We start from the raw sequence: 23930 nt of genomic DNA, 5'->3' as shown, positions 1-23930 counted from the left end.
TTAAAATTCTTTAGTATTGTTCATAACAATAGCTTTTATTTCCAAAATTGCATTGTTTTTTATTAATTTACTACAATTCTAATAATAATTCCTAAAAAATTTGGAAGAGCCTTTTTTCCTGTATGTTTCAATTATTGTGTGGTTTAGAGAAACCATTATAATAAATTATTTAAACCAAAAAAGTGTAAGGAACAAATTTGTATTTGTAAGGAACAAATTCCTTCAGAGTGGTTGTTTCTTTATACTTAGTTACATAGCATGTTTAAAAAAACCACTCTGGAATGATGGTTATTTAAAAAAAATAAAAGTAGTTTAAAAAGGAAGACTGCTCTTTGTTATGGTTTTGGTGGCGACAAATATAAGGCTAGAAATTTAAATTAAAGTGTGATTCTCCAATATGATCTCAGCGTCACCAAAAAGCAGTGATCTTTGTGGACTAGCACATGAAATGTGCTCATATGGAACTAATTCTTGAGGTATTTGGGGAATGGATGCTTCTTGTCATAAAAGATATGGAGAAACTGGGAACTTCTTAACATGTTTCTGTCAAACAAAAAGGAAATATACATATTATTTGATTGGTGTTTTAGAGCTACATGCAGTGTTGTTTTACAGTTCCTTACATGTAAACCTTTCAAATTCCTATGTCACAGAAGGTAATGATCCATTCATCCTTGGAATGAGTCAGCTTTGAAGGATGAAAGGATTCAGTTGATGTTATAAAATGGCCAGAGCTTCACCTTGAAGGGGAATTTTTCAGATAAATCAGGCTGGATATGGAGGTCTTGGTTTGGATCAGCATCTTGAGTGGCTCCTAGAAGAGGTGCTCAGGAAACCAGCAAGGATAAAAATTCACCTCTGACCTCCACAGTACAACTGCCTCTCTGGAATTCAATAATACCTTTTCTTTCCCATCATTTGTTGGTACATGTTTATTAGCAATATGTCAGTGAATCTAGATTAAATTGTGACTGGTAAATTACTTGTACGGGTATCATAATTTGGGAACAATAAGATTTTTTGAGACAACACTCACAGTTTAAAGAATGAAGGTAAAAAAATGTAGTTAGTTATATGCATCAGGACACATATTTGTATTGTTGTTTTTTTTGTAACTCAGGAACATACTGGAAGTTTTGAAAGAAAGCAGTTTTCATTCTAATTGCTTGCAATGCTGCAAACAAGACTAGAAGTAGTACTCTTCAGGAAGCAGCAAAATATTATTGATGACATTAGTTTTCTAGTTTCTGAAGTACTCCAACTTCTATACATGTTTTAGTTAAAAAAATTATTTCCCTTTCTCACAAAGCAGAAACCAATCAATAGTTAGTTCCTACTGCTTCATTTCATTACATTCCTCTTATGTCTGTGTGGGAAATGTGGGAAATCACTTCCAAATCACCATGGTAGAATTCAATATGGACATATAGTGTACACAGCACTGGAGGCCCTGACCCTCTCTCTGAGTTTCACTGCTTGTTAAATGGGAATGAACTATTTTCAATAACTTGGTATCTTAGTAATGCTAACTGAGCATTTATTTGGGCTGGGGCAGTAGTAAGGCTGAACTCTCTTAGATTCATTCCATTAACCAGCACAGCTGTGGTCAGTGACATCTTACAGCACAGACCTGACTTGATTTTCTTATAAAGGGTCATCTAGTTTCTTGGGCCTAGAGATGGAGATGTAAATCTTGACACTGCCTTGCTTCTTCCACAGAAAGTCTAAAGAGAAAACTGGGTTTTTTTCAGTATTCTCAATTTAATAACTTCATTTTGAGGAGCATTAAGCCTAACTAGCTGTAATCCTACAGACTGAGACATACTGCCCATGCTAGTGGCATTGTTTGCAAGTGAAAAAAAAGGGTATTTTCACAGGATGATTCATTTTTACAATGCTAAATAACTGTCTAAGCATGGCATGTCTCCTTTTATGGTGTTAACTATCCTACTGCTTTACTTAAAAAATGGGTCTTGATGCTTGACTTCCTGATGGGTAAGGTGAAAAAAGACAATCTCATACTTTATCTCTTTTAATATTACCTGCTTGCCTGGATGTCTTAAAGAAGAGGGTTTTGGGCTGGGGTTTTTTTGTGGGGGGAGGTGGGGAAGACTGAGAATCTCAGTAACACTTATCAGGACATTGTAGATCTTAATTAGTGAAACTATGCTGAAGGGAAGTGGAGTTTTGACTCTCTCTGCAGCTCACTGAGGCTTAATGTTTTTCCTTGAAAGAATAGGGAGAGTCACCTGATTTCTCAGAGAGAAGAAAATATAAACCTTTATATTAGGAAGGATGTGATGAGTGACTTATATAGAGATGTTCTGCTAATGTTTCTGATATACAGGCATTTTAGGCCTTTGGATCTGGTAATTCAAGAAACTGTCTTCCTCTTTTGACCTCAGCTGAAAGGAAACCTTACTTTCATCTTTAAAAGCCCATCCTTTTCCTTCGGGATGATTAGCTTTCCTCAGCCAGTCTTACTGAGTCATTGCATCTTTCTCCAGTACCTTCTGTAGAACCTAATTTATAGCATTATTCTATTCTGGTGCTCATGTAAAAAATAGTGAAAGAGATACAATGGTGTTGGATCCTAGAGACTTTCCACTGATCTGAAATTAATATGTAGGCAATGACTTAATTAACTTTGTCCTTTCTAGTTGTGTCCTTTGACATTTGGAAAGGACCCAGATGATGCTTTGCCAATGATTTACTACAATTTACTGATATAAATTTTATTATATAAATTTTCAAGTGCACCAAGAAAAGTGCAGAAAGACAATAAAAGTATTGGCAGCAGCACATATCTTTATAGTTTTCCATAGGTTGACAGCTGGGCCTTAATGGTTTAGGTAATAATAACTAAACATTCATAGTCAAGGGAGAAATTAAATTGAAATGTGTATTTAAAGTGTGGTTGGATGCTTTAAGGGGAGCATGTGTTGAAAGGAGAAAAGATGATGCATACAGGTGCTGATGTTTAAGCTCTCTGAGTGACTGAATGGGTGCAAGGAATCTATTTTTAACCCCTTGCTTGGAGGTTATCAGCGTTACCCAGTGGAGATGTGGTAGCTGATTGTGAATGCTTTCCCATTCTGTTTCCATAACAAAGTGAAGTACATTAAACTCTTCACCACAATTTCATTTTATAGTTCAGTGAATTAAAATGGATGTGTGGTCAGTAGTTATGCCTCACATGAGGGGTAGCCACCTCTTAATCTCTTCCTGTGTCATTTATAACCACACTTTGAAAGGGTTTGACAGCACAGAGCAAGGATACTTTCAATGTAATAGTCTCACATAAAAACCTCCAATATTAAACAATCCCTATTTAAATAAAATCTACATTATTGCCAGATGTACAGCAACTGTAAACTTCAATTGTTATTAGAAACTGTATTTAAAAAGCCATATGGAGGTTTATGGGAATCAGCTGCTAGCAAACAAGTACATATGCTCCCAGCGCTTGTTGCCTCCTGGTTTTTCAGTTGTAATCAGGATATTGCACCAAATATTAATTTAATGCTCCAACCTGGAGCTTGAGGAAGCACAGAAGAACTTGTCATATCTTTTAAACTTTTACAGTTTTATTGCTCTATATCACTTTAAATTGAGGCTGGTGTGAGTGTAGGTTATTTTCTTTCTCTTCTCCAGCCAGTGCAAAACCAGGTACTCAAGCTGGCATTTCCTTTTGTAGATAGGGTAGTGCTGAATAAGTAGCAGCACTATTCTCATATACATCTCTGATAAGGTGGAAATTTTCAGTCTTTTTTTTGTACACTTACACTTTTTGGAAAAGTCAGTTTTCCAAAGATATTCTAAAGAAAAAAAACAACCCCAAAACAACCCTCTGCATTTTTACTTAATCTAACTGTTAAATGAGTGTTATAGAAACCATCAATGAGGGAGAATAATGTGAATACACTAGGAAAAATAAGTGTTCTTCCCCATTTTTGATAGGTGAAAGAAAAACCCAATGTGTTATGATAGAGATTACAGTAATAACAGAAGTGAAATTCATATTTTCATACATTTTAGCCTAGCTAAAATTGTTCTAGTGGGAGAAAGTAACTGTATTATAGACAACGTGTTCTACCCAAAGTTTGCTTTGTTGAGCCTTTTATGATCTAACAATACAAACCAATTTTGTCAGATCAACTTTTCCTTTAAGTAAAAAAAAAACCTCAAGTGGAAAATGCAACTGTTTAATTTACATGAGGATGGCTAATAAACATATGAAGTTTCAAGACTAAAAGGGGGCACTTATATCACTTAGCACCTATATCACCTTTTGCTCATCATATAAGGAGGTAGTGTGGGAACATACTTATTTCATAACCATAGCTTATTTCAGTGTGAAATGGATTGAAAATGTCTTACAGAAATGCATTGTTCAAGAGCACAAAGGAAAAATGAAAACTATTCACTCAAAATAAGGTTTAGTGAGAAAAGTAAGCTGTTGGGAAATTGAAGTTACTTTTATACAGATCCATTGTTATACTGTGGGTTTTCCATTTATATTGCTATAACATTAAAATTACTTATTATTGGTAGAATAAAAGGTTTTCTAAGCTATCTGATTTCTCCAAATATAATGTCCTAAGGCAGCAGAGAACAGCAATTTTAATTCTGCTATTTTGTGGCTTTGTATGTATGAAGTGTAAGGCAGCTCATACATTCTCAATTGTTGTGTCCATATATGATCACCTGGCATTTCAAGTTGTATATGACTTTTGCAATAGCATCAACACATGCAAGTCAATCTCAGCAAGCCTTTTTGAAGGTTTCAATCATAAAGTTCAACTCAAGTAGTGTGTTTAAATTTAGCCTCTTTGGTCTGTAATATTCTGCAAACACCTGGAGTTCCAGGTTATATAAGTGGTTTTCCAGTTGCCAGAATTATTCCAGGTCACATGCACAGCATTTAGGAAGATCAATACATTTAGCTTGCAATACAAAATGATCACTTAAAGAGCCCTTAGGCTCATCAAAAAGCAAGTCAAAGTGAGGCCTGGTCTGCAAAGAGGCTGGCTATTGTTGAAATCGTACAATCCCAATGTAGCTGAATCTGAAGAGTAGTGTGAAAGTTATTTTTCCTGTCTTAACATGTCAGAAGGGAATAGAATTTAAAGCAACTTGATAATAACGACAAACACTTTCTTTTATTGCTTTTAAATATATTAAAAAAGCTAGTAATGGTGGGAAAAAATAAAAATGGTACTAAAGCCAAACACAGTAATTTCTTAGTGCAGTAACATGGCTCTCACAACAGTCCTTAGAGAAAAACTGGAAGCTCATTCGTGATGAGGGTCTTGCTGTGATGGATAAAAAACAAAGCCTCTTCCTGCCTGAAGATGAGAACCTACGGGAGAAAGGAGACTGGAGCCAGTTTACCTTATGGCAACAAGGTAAAACATTCCATATTTCTTCTATTACCTCAATTTCATTATCCCAGATTAACATAGTGTAATAAGGGGTATCAACACAGCTTTTTCTAGAACTGTTTTTGTAATCGGTGTGTACAGAGGAAGGGAGCTGATAAAACAATGTTCAGGACCCCTGTGACAATGAGCAGGAGTACTTCATTCTAAACCACACTGTCCCCAATACCTCTAAGGGTCCCTTGAGTATGGTAACTGTTCAGTGAGTGTACTCCTCTTCTGGCAAGGCTGCCAACTCTTTACCTGGTAATGCATAGTACAGATCAGCCTGAGGGAAGATGGGGACCTGGGAGAAGGCACATCCTCAGTTCTGTGTTGGCAGCTAGGGGAGCTCTGCCGTTCAGAAACAGTATGAGCAAAAGAATATGACTTTAATATGCCTGCTGCCCTGCCCCTGAGCTGTGTACTGGGTGGCCCAAATCTTGGAATGACCTTAAATTCTTATGAAACTCCACATATGAAAGAGTTCTGAAAAATAAAATATTAAAAGCCAATTTATATAAAAATATAATCTGGTGTTGAAATTTTATTATACTGGGAGCATTTTAAATTGTTTTTTTCCTATGCACCCACATAAGTGATTATATGTTTAAAATAACACTTTTTTTAAATTGTAGAAAGCCTAGTGTTCACAAATAATGTAAAAGTAAAATGAGTAGGCTGCTATGATATTACAACATGGAGGTACTTAGGCTGCACAGTCTATAAAATGAGAACAGTAATATTTACCTGTCTCTCAGTGTCAGGTCTTTGGCAGCTTTGCTGCTCTTCTGCAAAGCAGAAAATGGAAATGTTCTTTCATTGCTCTTACCAATGCTCTATCCATTATTTTCACTAGGAAGAAAAAATGAGAATGCTTGTAAAAGTGTTCCGAAAACATGTGCTTTATTGGAAAGATTCCCAGAAGCTACTGGCTGCAGAAGAGGACAGGTACCTGGCAAACTTCTTCATTTTTGCAATTTCTTAATGCTGGGAGCAGGTGATTTTGAGGAATAGAGGGATATGTATAGAGGAATGCACAATTTTGGTATATTTAATGATGCCTCAAGCACACGATAAACTTAACAATAAAAGTATGCCCTATTTTAACTATCAGCAAATACCAGGTGAAATATGTTAGCTGAAGCCTTTCTCTGGACTCTTTAGTTGAGCCATTTTACCTTGTGTTTCCTGGGAGCTCATGTAATTAGTTATTTGCCATGGGTCAACCAATAAGTAATGCCTTACTGAACCTCAGCCTGAAGTGACCTGATCTGACTCACAGCCTAACTCTGCTTTGAATAGGAGGTTGGATTAGGTCCTTTGTAGCCTGAGCTTTTTTTTCTGATCTAAAGCTAACTTTACATAACTAATTTCATGAGCCAGATTCCACTGTGATAAACTTCACCTGTCTACCCCAGCCTGGCTGTGTTAGACAGAGGGAGAATCACCTTGTGGAAGCCAAATAGTGCTGCTACATGCTTATTTCCTGAAGATGAAGGAAAAAATTTTATATCCATGAGTGTGAGCACCAACAAAATTTGTTTCAAGTGCCTACCATGACTATTCAGCTATCAGTAAACCTCATTTAATCATTCAGTAGACTTGTATGGGTCAATACACATGCAGTGGCTCTGTAGGACATAAGTTTTCATTTTTTCCAAGTTATTATATTTTGTCTACATTGACTACTGAGAATATCCTTCACATGGCAAAATTAAGGATGCAGAAGTTGAAAAGCACAGTGCTAATGTAGCTCTAATTCAGACCCTTGAGTGTATGTGTTCATCTTTTTGACCAGTCCCTTGCTTTTGATGTGCAGAACTACACTGGGTGGCTACTGCTGTGGAAATGAACAAAGCTGTTGTTCCATGATTGGTTGCTAAGGCAGGTTATAGTGAATATAACTGATGAGAAGTCATCACACTCAATGTGGCTACAAGAAAACTTCTCTCAGTTACATCCAGAGCCAAAGTGGATCCGTCCCTGAGAGCAGATTCTGTTTGGGAGCTACTGTTTTGTTCATCATTTCTTGGTGCCCTACGTGTTATCACCATGATATGGTTTGCAGAGGTGTTGTATATTTACAGCTGTAGATGTAGTCACAGGTTTTGAACATATAAATGTAAAATGATCTGAAAAGTCGTGCTCTAGAAGTCTAAAGTTTTACATCCACTATTATGAGATACCTAGGGCAATTTTAGGTTTTTGCTAGCCATGACTCAGATGTTACTGCTAAAATAAAATATCAGCTGATCCCTAGTCACATATGGAAGCACTGGTTAAGCAATGGGAACAAACACAATCAGGAAATAAGGAATTTTGTGGTGGATAGACTATTTGGATGCTTTGATTACCTCATGTAGTGACAAAGATAAATGAAATGTAAAATAATCAATTACCTGCTCAGTGCTGCTGAGACACTGTATAGAACAATAGGAAGTGATCAAAATTGTAGCATTCTTCCTTAAAATAGCAGTAAACTAAAAGTATCACAGTATCTGGACATTTCTTACATTGTAGCCATAGTACAACTCTCTGGTAGTTCAGAACAATTTACCAATAATAGCCCTTGAGCATGGCAAGAGATCTAATTCACAGACATACCCAGACTGATCTGCATGGGCAGATAATGTACATTACAGGAATCAATCTTCAGTGCTGACATATTAGCAGTACAGAAGTTTAGCTCAGATCTTAGTAAATGTCCTGCATCACCAGTTGTTTGCATTGTGTTAGGGTCTAACACATCACAGTGTAGCAGAGTTGGGTGGGAGGATCTGTGTTCACCACAGCCACTGGAGCTCATCACTTGCTGTCATAAGAAACTGCCAGTAAGATGAAACCTCAGCTTAGAGACACAAAAAACCCTCAGGCAAGAGGCACACGCTGTCTTCTGCTGGTTCTGTTAACAGTTGAAGAGCATGCAACACCTTAATCTGTAAGATTTATCAAAACTACTCTGTCCCAGCCAAATGTGCAGGTTTCTCAGTTGAAAAGATGCTTCTCATCACTGTCACGCATTATTCATGTTTCCTGTACCCTGATTTGTTGTAGAATGAATCAAAAAGGTCAAGGTGAGAAGGGACATGTGGAGATTACCCTTGCTTAAACTATGATGAATTGAGCATGTTGCTATGTTCAGCCAGGTTTTGAATGCCTCTGAGGATAGAGACTCTATTGCCTCTCTGGGCAACCTGTTCCTGTGTACAGTAAAAAAAAGTGTTTCTTTATGCTTAAATGGCATTTCCTGTGTTTCAATCTGTGTCCATTGCCTCTTTGCCTTTCCCTGGATGCCATTGAGAAGAGCCTGCCTCTGCCTTCCTCTCTCCTCTCATCAGGTATTTAAATGCATTGATAAGATCCTTCCTTGAACCTTATGTTCTCCAGGCTGAACAGTCCCAACTACCTCTGCTTCCCCTTGTATGTTAGATTCTCCCATCCCTTAATCCCCTTTATACTCCTTCACCTGCTCCAGTTTGTGCCTGTCTCTCTCACAGTAGGTAGCACAGAACTGGGTCCAACATTTAAGACATCTCATGAACTCTTAGAGGAATGATAGCCTCCTTCAATGGGCTGCCAGAGCTCTCCATAAGGCAGCCCTGGAAGCTGTTGGTGGCTCTTCTGCAATGCTGGCTCCTGTTTAATTTGGGCACTGTGAGGACCCCACAGTCTCTTTCTAGAAAGTTGCTTTCCAGACAGTTGTCCATCAGCCTGTATTGGTGTATGTCTCCCTAGTGCAGAATTTTATGCTGCTTTTTTTCAAATATTTTAAGGGTTGTGTTTCGTCCTTTCTCTATCCTGCCAAAGTCTTCATGAAAGGCAGAAAAAAAAAGTAGTGTGTTGACCATTCCTGTTCAATTTTCTATCATCTGGAAACTTGCTGAGGGAGATGCACTCTGTCCCATCTTCTGAGTCACTGTGAAGCTCTTAAACAGTGCTGGACCCACTACTGAGCCCTGGGATGCACCTCTGATGACTGGCCTTCAGCTGGACTTTTGCCTCTGATTATAACTTGTTGAGCCTGGCTTAAATGCCAGGTTTCAATCCTCTTCTCTGGGAATTTATCTAGATTCTATTTCCTCACTTTGTTGATTAGGATGTTTATGGCAGACTGTTCAAAGACTTAGTGTTGAGATAAACAATATCCACCAAGCTAGAGACCTCACCGCAGAAAGCTGGTTAAGTACGGAATCCCCTTCAAAAAGCCATACTGGCTACACCCAGGTACATTTTTTTCCTTTATGTGTTTGGAAATTGTTTCCAGGATTTCTTGCTCCATCACCTTTCCAAGGGCTGAGGTGAGGCTGACTAGGCAGTAGCTCCTCAGACCATTCTACTTGTGCTTCTTGAAGATAGGAGCATTTCCTTTCTACCAGGGAACCTCTGCGGGTGGCAGGGACCTTTCAAAGACTGTGTGGATTATGTATGGATTCACATCATCCATTTCCCTCAGGATCCCATCAGGACCCATAGGCCAGGTTGTTGAGTTTGTTTAAAAGTTTCCTAACCTGATCCACAGAAGATCAGTCATCAGTGCCCCAGTCTATTTCACTGGTCTCAGGTGCCTGGCACTTCTGAAAGTCAGTCAGACCAGCAAAGATTGAGGCTAAGAAGACATGTAGTGCCTCAGCCTTTTCCATGTCCTTTGTCATCAGATATTCTGTCACGTTTAGTAGCTGGATATGTTTTCCCTAGACTTCCTTTTATTGCTGAGATATCTGTAGGAATCTCTCCTGTTACCCTTCAGTTCTATCTCAGATTCAGCACCAGGAAAGCTTTGACTTTCCTTACCTCATCCCTGCCCTTGCAGAGCGTGTCTCTACAGTCTTCCTGGGTGACTGACCCTGCATCCACTTCCTGTATGCTTCCTTTTTGTGTTTCATTTTTTTCTGGGTTGCCTTGCTTCCTGCACATAGGAATTATTGAGTTTGGACAAGTTGCTACTTAGAAATCAACCAGCTGTCCTAGACCACTCTTCTGTCATGGGATTTTTCCCAGCCAGATCCCTGAGTAAGACCAAATCTGCTCTCTGGAGCAGGTAGTAATTCTGCTTTTTCACTTTCTCCATCCTCTCATGATCTGGAGGTCCACTTTCTCATGGTTGCTGCAGACAAGGCTGACAGTCACCTCTGCAGACATGTCATCTGAGAGGGGCTGGCCAGTCTGATGAACACAGACTTGTGTCTCCTCTTGTCCATCCTTTTAAATCTTTCCATAGGAAACAAGATATTTTTTCTGACTGTAGACAGAAGATAATTATTTTCAGCCTGAAATGTGAATATTGGTTATTTTAAGTAAAATTAAAACTATGTACTTTCACACACAAACAAGGCCTTGGTTTCACACACACACAAGACATATGTTTTGTAATATTAAATGCCTTTAGGATATGAGAGAGAATTGCTGCTGAAACTCGAACAAAAGATGGCATTACACTTTTCACCCATCACCATGGATGAGACTAAACGAAGTCCTAACTCCCATCAGCATGGTTGTGAAATGGAATGTGTTAAAAAATGTGCCTTTCTCTTCTTGCAGATCAAATATTCTATCATGCACCCAGGGACTCATGTCTGGCCCCACACAGGGCCCACCAATTGTCGGCTGAGGATGCATTTGGGCTTGGTGATCCCTAAGGAAGGCTGCAGAATACGGTGTGCCCAAGAGGACAGGTATGGTTGCAATATTGGGGGTTTTTTTACTGTTTTGGGGGGAAGGGGGTTGTTTGTTTGGTTGTTTTTGGGGTTTTTTTCCCCCACTTTCCTCAAGACTGAAGAAGGGATGGGACTGCATGTAGCTAAAAAATGGAAAAAAAGGGAGTGTTTTGATGACCAGAATGTGTAACATATTTCATTAAATAGGGAGTTTGCACTCTGACTCATGGTACAAACTTTTAAATAAACTTATAAAGTTCTGAAACAGTGCCAGGAGAATCTTTTGATACAAACCTGCACTTCTCTGCTATGGCATGGAAATAACAGTGTGTTTGGTCAATGGGCTCTCTGTTTACTTTTACAATGCCAGCCTAAACAGAGTTCCTGTATTTAATTTGATTTTGGAGAGATGTAGAATTTGTTGCTGCTTTGGCAGAAGCTGACTAAGATCTACCTGCATTTTCAGTGCTGTGACAGAATACCATGGTACTTCCGGCAGAAGCCTCCTTTTCAGCTGGTATTATTTGTTGTAATTCAGTTAAAATATTCCAGTTGAAGTTGATCTCAGGATGAAGACATCTGTGAAATTTTAGGCCCAATGAATTACTCAGGTGGCAATTTTATTTTAAAGTGTGCTTTAAGGGAAGTTTCTTAGCCACGATGGAAAAATTGTATTGAATTTCGAGTGAGTTTTATCTCTGTTTGCTCAGTCCAAAATGAAATTTAATGCAATAGCTTATACAATTATAATCAGAGCATATACTCCCCTTAGAAGGATACAAAAATGTGCTATATTTTTTGTATTATATTATTAAACACAGAAAGAAAAATGTAGTGTCAACTATATTGCTTATTGCTTACAGGCTAAATTTGCTAGACTTAAGTGAAGTTCTCATGATGCTTAATATCTGTACATATATTTTGAAAGATTCTGCACCTTCTGAAGGCAACAAGTGCTAACTTTGAGTTATTTTCAATGTACTAATATAATTAATGGTAGAAATATAATTAATTTGATAGTGAGAAATGAAATGCTGCTCCTGTCTGCATGGCTGCAATACATAGCAAAAGAGGTTATTTTTATAGCATTTGAGAACAACCACAACTGGAAATCTTTGGAATTTTTGAGGGTAGAAGTATCCAGCTGTTAATAACAAAAAGTGTTGTTGCTATACTCTCCTGCTAACATGTAGCTTATAGTCAGTGTTACAACCTACACTACCTACATCTAGAAAGTGACATTTTTTTCCAGCATGCCAATCCACTATCCGAATCAAGTTGGGTGGAAGGAGAGGTAGCTAATTGCCCTAGAGGACTGATATAGGGGCATGGAGCCTTTTCACTTTAGGACATTAATGTGAGTTCAGAATGGTGGTGATTGCATGGCATTACCATTAGGTGGCTGTTTAGTAGCTGGTGTGAACAAAATAGTGGTTTTGCTGTGCTGCCAAGAGAGCAGGTGTCCACAGCTCACCACCTGTTATAAGGCTGGCACCCTTCTTTGTCTTAACCTGGACAGAAGGGATAATCCTGTGGGGAATGAACTTAACTCTTCCTTGGTAACAACACTCCCTCAAAGTCAAGAGCAGAAAAATGCCTGTTGCTGCAGACAGATTGTAGAGCATGTCAGTGTCCACATTCCAGAACCTGGGTCAGACTTATGCATCAGACATATTCATTTCACATGTAAAATACTCAAAAGCTGACAGCAACTTCTGCTGAAATGTGTTAAGATCAGTTGCTTACAGCAAGAGCTGTGCATTCAGAAACAAGGGCAAGATTTTCCCTGGAAGCACTCAAAGTGTGTCTGCTGCTGGCAGTGAAAGGGCTTTTATATATCCTTCCCCTATGGCAGAGGAGGTGTGTGAACTACTTGCAAAGGGAATGGTGCCAGGAGGAAGACTTAGCCTGAGCACTTTCCATTCCTTTCCTCCCGGTGGCTCAGAGCAGTGGTAAACTGGTGGTTTCCAATAGGAGAGCTGGCTGGAAGAGGAAGGTTAGCACCATGGCTTTTCTGGCCTCCTGTGCCACTGCTGTGTGCGTGAGAGAGCGAACAGAAACAATGAGAATTTCATGCTTGGTTACCTCTGTGCCACCAGCATGGCTCTTTAGAGAGTTACAGTGCGACTCATCATTTGATGGAAGGCAAATCAGCACTGTCTCGTGGTGTGTTTTACTCCTTCATTTGCACAAGAGCTTTTTGCAGCTGTTTGGAGTTGGCGTACCTTGCAGTTGAGGGCCACAAAGATGATCAGAAGGCTGAAACACCTCTGCTATGAGGAAAGGCTGAGAGAGCTGGGGTTTTTGACTTTGAGAAGAAAAGGGTCCAGAGAGACCTCATGATAGCCTTTAAGTACATGAAGGGAGCTTTTAGGAAAGATTGGGACAGTTTGTATCAGACAGGTTGCAACAGGACAAGGGGTAATGCTTTTAATCTAAAAGAGGGTCAGTTTAGATTATGTATATTGTAGGTAAAAATGTATGAAGCCAATTTAATAATTAAAATATTAGATTTTATTTCACAACCCATATACAGTCTCGATAGCCACAATCAAAGGGACAGCGTCAACCCCAGGGTCGGCGCTGGGTGAACACTGATCCAACTTCTATCACATCAGATCCCCTCTGTTCACGTAGGCTGTCCCTGTCCAGGTAGTTTTTATACAGTTTGTTCTGCCTGAGACAGAGTCTCTTTTCTTCCTTTCATGGCTTCACATATTCATGTAGTTTCTTTTCTCTGTGTTGAGCTGGGCAAAACTGTGTCAGGGAAGCCAATCATCGAGTTACAGGAACTCGGTGTTGAGATGTGTGCTCCTGATGGCTCTGGCTATCTCAAGATACCTATCGAGTATTTATCACTTGGGTGTTTCCTGGACCATCCTGGAGAAGGGCCCATCTCTGTGCTGAGCCACGTTCATGCGTTTCCTAATTAGGTCCTTCTTTCTGCTGCCAGCTGCGGTTTCGCAATTTTGTGAAGCAATCTCTCCGGTTCCGGCTTGTGTGTTTAAAACTTTTAAGAATATTTCTTACAAACATAACATATTCCCCGTATATTTCATATAAGCACTAATTATTCCAAATCATATATAACAAGGAGAAGTGTTCTATAGAGTGGTGAGACACTGGAGCAGGACACCCACAAGAATTATAGATGTTCCATCCCTGGAAACATTCACGGTCAGGCTGGACAGGGCTTTGAGCAGCCTGACTGAGTTGAAGATGTCCCTGCTCATTGGAGGTTTTGCCTTTAAAGGTTCTTTCAACCCAAACTGTTATGATTCTATGTTTCTCGTTCTGTACAGCATTGATAATTTTAGGCCACTTGGCCATTTTGCAGTCCCAGCTCTGTAAAGTGCAGGGTATAATACACAAAACTGGTAGGTAAATAATACTCTATCATAATCATATAATATCATATCATAATCCAACATCGCTATCAAATAAGGTAATCTTATCTTGAAATGAAGGTGAAGCTAGAACCATTATGCAGAAGCCAGTCTGAGATCTCACCTTTAACAGGTGACACTAGAGAATTATCTGGAAACTACCCCAAAGTGGCTCAGCACCAGACCAGAACAATATGGTCCCTATGTTACTACTGAGAAGTGTTTCTCACACCATCCGGCTTCTAGAAAATATTTATTTGCATGCTAATAGTGGGGTTTGTAGCCTTTTCAAAAGGGGCTAATAGTCCCGTCAGCTTTATGACTTTTTCTTTGTTGTGCAAAACAGCCGATCCCATTATGATGCAAATTATAGATCCTGGGTTTTAACCTCTGAAGCTACTTCATCTGGGTGCCTGAGTTTTTATTGTCCTTAACTGAGTTGCACTTTCAGGCTATTTAGAGCAGTTCTTTTCAGGCTTGATTTAATTTAAAAAAAAAAAAAAGAAACAAAAAAATCCTTAAAAAAAACCCTAAACCAACCGAAAACCCAGCTACTCCCCCAACAAGAAAAACAACACTAGATCTCAATTGCTCCAGACAAAGGAACACCAAATCCCCCAACCCTCCCCACTAAACACCCCTGGCGCCACCTCCCAAAAAAACCCGACTCAAACCCACCCAAAATCAATCCCCCAAAAAACCTCAGAAAAAAACTCCAAAAAATAAACCAACCTCAAAAAAACAAACCAAATTAATTATACTATTACTGTTATACTATATTATATTCAAAGTCTGCTTCAATTTTTTTGCCACATTACAGCATTGCAAGTTGTTTACTCCCATGGACTTTAATAAAACCAATGTAATTTTAGTGCAGTACCAGTAACTCAGGGTCTGTGTGACATACAACATTTTCATTGCCAGATAACTGATGTGGTAGCAACAAACCCCACATGACCATATTTGAAACCTGAAAAAGGCTGTTTATCTGGGCCTTTAAGGCAAGTCAGTGTGAATTTTTTTCGCTATGTTATGCCTTTTTTTAAAAATTATGTTTAGCTGATTATTTCAATTGATCCTGTTTCAATTTCTCTTCAGAACCTTTCAGCATCACCCCATAAATTTTGAAGGTTACTTTTTCCTTTTTCTGAATTACAAATATGCAGATGAAACTGAAACCTAGTTTTCAGCCTGTTTTTGAAAAAAAAAAATTGTTTTCGCTGTAAATGAATATCTGAATGAGCTTAAGCAATGCATTTCCATCTTTGATGGCTAGGCCTTTGTTTCTTTACCATTTTTACTGTTCATAGTGCTTACTTCTGTCTGAGGCCATCCATCCTCTTGGATTGCTTCAGCTCCTGAGGGATCCTGTTAAAAAAAATGAGTGTGTGTTCATGGTAGAGTGGCTTTAGGACAGAATGTTCCTTTGACTGTTGTTACCTTGACTGGTATTCATCCAGTCTCACCTGGAGGTGCATAATCAAGTGTTAAACTTCTCTTCAAAATTATGAATCCAGGTCTCAGCAGGCTGGAGAAGCTGCCAGCTGAAATGTGATGAAGTTCAACAGATAGAAAAGCAAAGCCCTGCACTGAGAACAGATAAACACCTTGCAGCTGTAGTGGCTGGATGATGACTACCTAAAAAACAGCTTTGCAGAAAAGGGCTTAAGGACCCTAGGGACCAAGTTGAACATGACTTATAATCCTCTTTTGTATTGATGAAGTCTAGCTGTGTACTGGACTGTGTTAGTAAATTTGTAGGAAACAGTTTGAGCAGTACAATTTTTTCCTCTCTTCTGCATTCAAGACATTGCCTCTGGAGTACTGTGTCCAGTTTGGGATATTTTAGTACAAAAAAGTCATTGATAAACTAGAGGGACTCCAGTGGAGGATGGCTAAGATGATTAGGAGGAGAAACTCAAGAAACTGGTTTGGAATCTGGAAACCAGAAGGCTACAGAGTAGCCTAGTTACTGTCTTAACTACTACTGGGTGACTGTGAGGAAGACAGAGCCAGACTCTTTTCAGAGAGGTGCAGTTGTAGAATGAGAGGTAATGAACATGAGTGACAGTGAAGGAACTTGTATTGAGGTAAAAGGGAGTTTTCAAAATAAGATGGTAGAGTGCCTATGGTTGCAGATATCTCAGGCTCTTCACTAGCAGATTTTTTAATATTTCATCTAACCTCAAAGTTAGATGTAACTTTGCAGTGAGTCCTCCCATGAGCAGAGGCTTGGACCACGTGACCTTCCAAAGGCATTGTTCTGATTTTTAGGAAAAGCAAATTGATTCAAAGTAATTTCTTTTTGAACCATGTGGCCATGTTGCTAGTCATTCCCTCAGTCTCCATCACTTATGTACATCACTGATGTATCTGATTAGAAATGAAGAAAAGTGGATTATCACACCAATACTATACTCATTCAAGTAATTAAAAATATAATAAATAGCATACACCATAAATGTCTGAATGTGTTGTGAGCATAACTGTATAGAATGTGGGGGAAGGATCCCTCAGTAACATAAAGGTTCATTAGACTAATCTTTCTGTAGTTTCTTTAAAGCTCCCATACTCCAGTCTCTCTGGATTAGGCAGTGAAATCTTGACTATGCAATCTGTACTGTTTAAATCTTTCTCATATGTCAAAGAGCATCTTCAGAGCTGATCTGTAGCTTACCTGCTCCATGGCCCTTCAAGTACTACACTAAAGTATGTGCTTTTTTGTTTTACAGAGACTGGGAAGAAGGGAAAGTTCTTATTTTTGATGACTCCTTCGAACATGAAGTATGGCAGGATGCCGAAAGTTATCGCCTGATATTCATTGTGGATGTGTGGCACCCTGAGTTAACAGCTCAACAGAGACGTACCCTTCCTGCTATTTAGGGGGTTTCTTCTAATGTGTGAAGCAGAGGAGTATTAACTCCTTTGGAGTATGAAAGTAGGATCAATTTATCCAGCATATAAAGTATACAAGCATTTTAAGGGTAAGAAAAGATAAGGATGACATTCTACAATCAGAGTGGACTTGGTTTAAAAGCAAAAAGAAGCCATGTTTTGTTTCATACTGATACAGCACTGATGTGTATTGTTTTTCTGGCTGTAAGTCTGAAAACACAAGTTTTGTCAGCCAAAAAGCAATAGATCTGGATTTTCAAGCTGAGGAATGTGCAGATGTTTTTGCCATGCTTGTATTTCCTTTACAAAACCAGTCATTCAGTCACCTGCTTGACTATGTTCAGGCGCATGATTTATGATTGTACATCTAGGGAATACCTCCTGGCCTTCTGTCTGGGAAGCAACATGTAAGATATTTGCAAACATATGCACACAACTGACTTTGAAAACAGTATGCAGGTGTAATATTAGCTGCTTTAGGCATAGAACATGTCCCTATGTTATCACTGTAGATAATGTGAATGGATTATATGTGTTTTGTACTTTTTCTATCTGAGTAACTGTATTTTTCTAGCTTAATTATGAACAAATCTTCTTTAATTAACCACTATTTTTTGAAAAAGGTGATATGTATACAAGTGCGTGCGTGTATAGCTATCAGCAGAAGGAAAACACTATATGAACAAATTTCATTTTTGCCAAGTGTGGCCTTCTTTTGCCTTCCTGGAAATGTAAACAGCAACTTGCATAATAGCTGCCTAGTGAAGCTTTGTTCTTCTAAAACAGAATAGTTCTCTTAGTTAGCAGAGGACCTTCAGTTTGACAATGTGATTTTGGAAAATGTTGAGCAAATCTGACATTTTTAGGCTCAGATTGTGAAGTACTTGACCATTCTTAGGATTATATGGTGAGCTGCTGTTTCTCCTCTCATTACAAAAGCTTCTGGTATTACATCCTTTCTCTACCCACCCCCTCCTTCCAGGGGGTCCTCCTTGCTTGCCCTTGGGTGACCATTCAGAAAAAGAAAAAATGAAAAAAAAATACTTTCTTTTGCTTTGGGCAGAAAGACAAGGTCCAACTTGGCTTCTTGCCAGAATGCAGAGCAGACGAAGACCTTCAAGTTATTACCTTGTATTAACTTCCACTGCCAGCATCCTACAGAGTGCTAGAATGATCCTCTAATTGACCTAATGGTGTTTTCCTTGTCTTGAAATGAGTGACATAATGCTGAAGTAGTCTGATCCCAGTACTGTTTACAGTGTACTCTGTATTTGCCATACAGAATTTACTATATGATAAAACAGTCTATTTTCAAGAAAGAAAACTAGGTAGATGTTTAAGTAGTTGGCAGATATTTTTGGAGAGTGCAGGACCCTCCACTTTTAACTTCTAAGAACACTAACAGGAGACAGAGAGCAGAGATTGCACTGCTGCTCTTTGTGGCTGGCTGTTTTCTCCTCACCCACAGCACCAGCTGGGTGTGGACAAGTGTGCTAGGATGCTCTGGGCATCATTACTGAGGGTTGTGAGTGGCAAACACTAAGCAAGGAGACACTGAGATTACTTATTCTCTGCAGCTTTGACTTTCTTGTCCAAAAGACATGGAGCAGTTTTTATTTGTGTAGTACTCAGTAGTTTATTACTGCAGAGTCCACATCATGGCATTGGAGCATCGTGACCTGAATGTCACATTTGCTGAAGCAAACTGCAGATAAGAGCTTTGCATTCCCATAAACTGAATGCTTTTCAGGTTCTTTGTATTTTACTAGGTCATTAAATCTTGTAATGCCATATAACACATGGTGACTGCACCATGAATTAGTGTGAACAGTTTCTGGAAGTGTGCACTTTAATTTCCTTTTTTGAATATTAAACTGATAAACCCTGTCTTATCAAGAGTCACTTTTAGACAGCTAAGATAATTAGGTTTTAACGTGTTGTCCATATCAAAAATAAGAAAGAAACTATACACAATGTACCAGAAAGTAACAGTTCTCAGTTAATAATAATAATGAAAAACTGTAAAGATTTGTAAATTTCACATAATATAAAAACGCTTTTGGAGATCATTTGGAGAATCATGTAAAACTGGAAATAAGGTACTTTTTGTGGGGGGTAAAAGAGTAAAAATATTTTTAAAATATCCTGTTAGCTGTCAAGTCAGAGCCTATATTTTATATCTTTTTTAAGTGATCAAGCAGTACAAATTATAAGGTATTTTTCCAAAGTAAAGACTGTGTGTATAAAGAAAAAAAAAATCAAGAACTTCTTAAACAAAAATTGATGATTTAGGAATATTTTTATTAATGTTGCATTTTAGTTCCTATAGCTCAGAGTAAATGCTAAAGGAGTGGCAAAAGCTTTGGAGCTTTATTTATGAAAGTCCATGCCATCCTTCACATTATTTCATTGTTCCTTTTTTAGGCTCATACTTTATCTTGTGCAATTGCAATTGGCAAATAGATAAAATTGGCAAATAGATAAAAGTAATCTCCCAAGATGTGTGTGTACCAGAGCAGCACTGTTTATTAGATTGTGTAGTGATACATTAGCCATTTAAAAATCTTAAGTGCCTCAAATAAGACAAGGTGTTTCCTGCAACACTGAAGGGAATCTATTCTATGCCCATCTGTCAGGGAGCAAAGAATGCATAATTTTTTTAGGTATAGTTACTGGATTAGCTTTGTATGTAGGGAGGATACATAGAGCAGAAATTCTGCAGTGAATTACTGGCATATTGTTTTAGGTGTTCCTGTTTGCCAAGCGGTATTCTGTCTTGGAGAAGCTTTTTAACATTGGAAATGCCATGGGAAGAAGTGAAGGGAAGTGTTGTTTTTAATGGAAATCCATTGCAATTTGAATTTTTTTTGTTAGATTTATTTACAGAAGGAAATGGCAGACAAGGGCAATATAGTTTGTAACACAGTATGTACTCATCACCATATTCCTCCCTTCCTGTTGTTGCCTTGCTTGCACAGAATCTGTGAAAGAGCCTAAGGTTAAATGCTGGCTTCATACAGTTATATACAAGGTATCATATGTATTTATTCACATCACAGTTAAAGAAAGTAAATAATTTATCCTTTGCGAGGTTTGATCCTCAAGGGCTAGATTTCAGTGGTACTTGCACTTCTTGGGCAGGACAAGACCCAATTTAATGAACAGTGATTGTAACAGATCATTGCAAAGATTCAGTGGCAGTGGGGGTAAGTGTATTAACAGAGAAAAATCACAAACCAAAGTATTTCTTCCTCAGTGCTGCAGTATAATAGCAAATGTCTGTCTCTTTTTGTCTCTTTCGGTTTTTGCTTTCTGCTTTAAGCACATTCTCTGCACAAATCCAAATGCATTTTAGTCTCTGTGAGCCCAGGAGAAGAGAAGGGAGCTGCTACCAGGCCTTGACATCCTTGTTTCCTGTAATCGGTGGTGATGATTTTGGGTGGGAGGAGGGGGGGATGGAAGAAATGCCAAAGATAAATGGGCTCAGTCATCTGATTTTTTTTTTTTTTTTAATGTTCCTGCAAGCTTCTGCTTCTTTTTCTTACTCCTGTGTTGCCTTGCTGGGACCATCCACAGCCTTAAAGACTCCCTTTCTGTCATGGAGGCCAGGCTTTGTGTCAGTGACATATTGCTGCAGTAAGAGGTTAGTCTGAATGAGGACATTCTGTATGAAAACTAGTGGGTAAGTCCCAGGTGTGTCGATAGGATCTAGCAGGATGTCCTTTCTGCCCTGTGCAGGCATAAAATGTTGTTGTAGATAAAGGCAGTATTTTGTTAGTCCATCTATTAGGGCTGGCCGTGTCCACTTGACCTATATCATCACTTCAGCCTAATACTTGAGAATTTAGTGGGTGTTCCAGTGCACATTAAAACCTTGTGCCCATTATCATCTCATTTTGTATGTATGGTTTACACTGCTACCTTTGCTATATTGTTGCCAACTGCTTGTTCTAGTGAATTGTCAATGTATGGCGATTTAATTGAAGATTTAAAGTGTGTACAGTGATTGTAACTGTTTTAAGAAATAAAGTCACTGCACATACAATTTGATAACGATTGTTCTTTTATTTCTTTAATCCGGTTTCCATTTCAATGAAGGGATGGTACTCTAGAGCAAACAGAGATATAACAAACTGATCTTTGGCATTTCAGTTCTTCTATTCTTCAACATTTCCTTCTAGCAGAAACTTGTACTGGATAATTAATTCTAAGTTTTCCTTTTTCATTTTAACCATGGCCCACATCTGCAATCAGCATACCTTTCTGGCTGCACTTTTCCCTGACTGCAGGAGGGAAGGGGCTAAATGATTCTGCAGAACTTTCATTTGCTGTTGTGTTCTAAAGGAAACAATCTGGATTGAACCACGAATCACTGCTGAATTTGTCCAGTGTGTCTGCCTGGAACCACCCCCTTCACATGTGCACACACATGCACACACACGTCTTATAGGCTCCTAAGTTGCCTGTGGAAATTTTAATCATTTTTAAAATCAAGTAATTGCATTTCAAATTGTGTGTGTCTACTGCTCACACAGCTCATTCCACTTAGCTGGCAGTTTTAGAAGGGCTTCAAAAGTTAAGAACAATTTTTGCTAAATACTGAAATGTGACCCCCATATAAGCTGCATGGATGAGGCAGTCACAACATGTCATGTTGAATGGCATTATGGCTGGCACTGGGGTTCTTTTTTAAATGCAAAATCCTTCTGTAAAACTCAAGTACTCTATAGATGCTGATGATTCTGCCCTCTAACCCAGATTACACTTGCTGATTACAGCGTAAAGTTTAAATTTGAGATGCTTTTCTTTAAAACTCTTACAACCTTCACTTCTATAAAATGAACATCCCTGATGGAGTCTTCAGAAACACTATGAACACACCCTGGTTTCTTTCAACAGAGAATGCAGTCCCACCATTTCCAACATTTTAATGTCACAAGTCAAAGAGGAAAAAAAAAAAATAAATCCAATTCTTTGTGTATGGACAGACTGCTGTGTGAGTAGAAGTTTCTCAGTTCTTGTTCAGCAGCGGCCGTGGGACAGATGGCTGGTGACAGCTGTCACTTGGTCAGGAAACACGAAGGACTGGTTATCGGCGAAACGTGTGTGTGCGTGCGCGTGTCTGTGTGTGGTGGGCTCCGTGGGGTTCTGGCATGGTGGAGGTCTGCTCATGGATCTCCGTGGGGCTCGTGAGAGCTCAGTCCAGAGCCAGCAGTGGCTGGGTGTTCTCACTTTCCCCCTGGTCTTCGTGTTTCAGCGTGCCGGCTTCCACCACAGACTGGGACCTGAATGCAGAAAACACACGTGATAGCAATGACTGCTGCAGATGCAATCCCTTCCCACGGGTCCCCCTGCTCCTTTTTATGATCTTTGCTTTAGTCCATTTTCATCTTTATGGATTTTTAAGTCTTTTCTGTGGAAAGCATAAGGAATTTGGGAAACACTTCTTTAAATACAAGCAGGGAAGGGAAGATCATTGAAGATCTCAAATGCTTTCAAAATATTTAGTGCTTACCTACTATCCCTAGTGCTGAACCTGCTCAGCAACTTAAAGAGCTTCCAGGACAGAGCTTCCATGAGGTACCCAAGACCAATAAAGAAGATGGGGTTAATATGATGATGAGGGAGCTTCTGGTGTGCCCAGTCCTGCAGTTTATCTCCCTGTCTATACCCTTGAAACATAACTTTATTTAAAATTCATTTCTGTCTTCAAGGTAGGAAGCATAGTTTATATTTTGTTATTAATGGATTAAAAAATTCCAACATGGGAAAATGAGTAAACATTAGAGAAAGAGGAGCATCATGATTTCTTGCAGTAACAAAAGCTGAATGGGATCAAAGTTGTGGGAAAATTCAAGACTATTTAATTTTCTGAGGTCTGTGTGCTGTAATATTTGCTTGCTGAGCTATGGAAGGAGGATCTGATGAAATTATTGTCACAGAGATTTGTTATCCTGCATTTTCTCTGTTTTGGGCTAGGAGTTGCCTTCCAATTTGAAGGAGAAAATGAGCTTCAGAGCAAGATCTCTGAGTGAATCTGGAGCTTTTAGAAGAGGAACCTTTTCATAGGTGGGGATAGAGTCATCCAGACCTGGAATTCACATAGTATTGTTATAAAGTGCCAGTTTTCTCATGGATATCTTTTAGAATTAGGAGTAGCTGTCATTCCATACATGATGCATTTGTAGTTCCCAATTGTTCATTTATGCTTTAGCTACTTTGTGAGATTAGATGTCACCTCTCTTTTGATAAGAATCCTTAATAAATTACATCCTTTGGTAGTGCAAGACTGAATATCGTGACTGTGAATAACTTGTATGATAATTATTCCTATTCTTATGCCTGGAGCTTTCATTAAAGCATAATAAAAAATTTTCATTTAAAAAAATCTCCAAAGAAAGATAACAAAAACTGGATGCTCAGTGGGAAGACTTTGTGCCATAATTTTCAAAGAAATTATGTTTGCCCGAATGTTTTCACTGCATATTTTTTACAGATATGTGACATGAATAGTCATTTATGATTGCATTTTAATATAGAAAAGCAGCTGATTTGGTAGATTATGCTAAATG

General features: G+C 38.7%; 2 protein-coding genes and 1 long non-coding RNA gene across 10 annotated transcripts in view; 1 reads left to right on the top strand and 2 right to left on the bottom strand.

Moving 5' to 3' along the window:
* Positions 1 to 22323, top strand: part of ASPH (aspartate beta-hydroxylase) — a 114860-nt gene extending 92537 nt beyond the window's left edge. For all 8 annotated transcript variants that reach the window (XM_064387346.1, XM_064387331.1, XM_064387338.1 and 5 more), the window contains 4 exons: positions 5273 to 5408; positions 6280 to 6371; positions 10962 to 11095; positions 17196 to 22323. In XM_064387346.1, coding sequence (XP_064243416.1) covers positions 5273 to 5408; positions 6280 to 6371; positions 10962 to 11095; positions 17196 to 17346 — 513 coding nt within the window. In that variant the 3' untranslated portion in view covers positions 17347 to 22323. The remainder of the gene's footprint in view (positions 1 to 5272; positions 5409 to 6279; positions 6372 to 10961; positions 11096 to 17195) is intronic.
* On the bottom strand, positions 5759 to 8138 carry LOC135279847 (uncharacterized). The gene is made up of 3 exons (XR_010347021.1): positions 7823 to 8138; positions 6171 to 6211; positions 5759 to 5774 (listed from the first exon to the last, which is right to left on the bottom strand). It is a non-coding gene; the product is annotated as an uncharacterized LOC135279847 (long non-coding RNA).
* CLVS1 (clavesin 1) overlaps positions 21404 to 23930 on the bottom strand; it is a 100241-nt gene continuing 97714 nt past the window's right edge. The window contains exon 6 of the mRNA XM_064387380.1: positions 21404 to 22643. Coding sequence (XP_064243450.1) covers positions 22556 to 22643 — 88 coding nt within the window. The 3' untranslated portion in view covers positions 21404 to 22555. The remainder of the gene's footprint in view (positions 22644 to 23930) is intronic.

The sequence above is a fragment of the Passer domesticus genome, chromosome 1, assembly GCF_036417665.1.
Source record: "Passer domesticus isolate bPasDom1 chromosome 1, bPasDom1.hap1, whole genome shotgun sequence".
NCBI classification, from domain to species: domain Eukaryota; kingdom Metazoa; phylum Chordata; class Aves; order Passeriformes; family Passeridae; genus Passer; species Passer domesticus.
The sequence above is the reverse complement of the archived record's forward strand: the minus strand, read 5'-3'. Positions and strand labels throughout refer to the sequence as shown.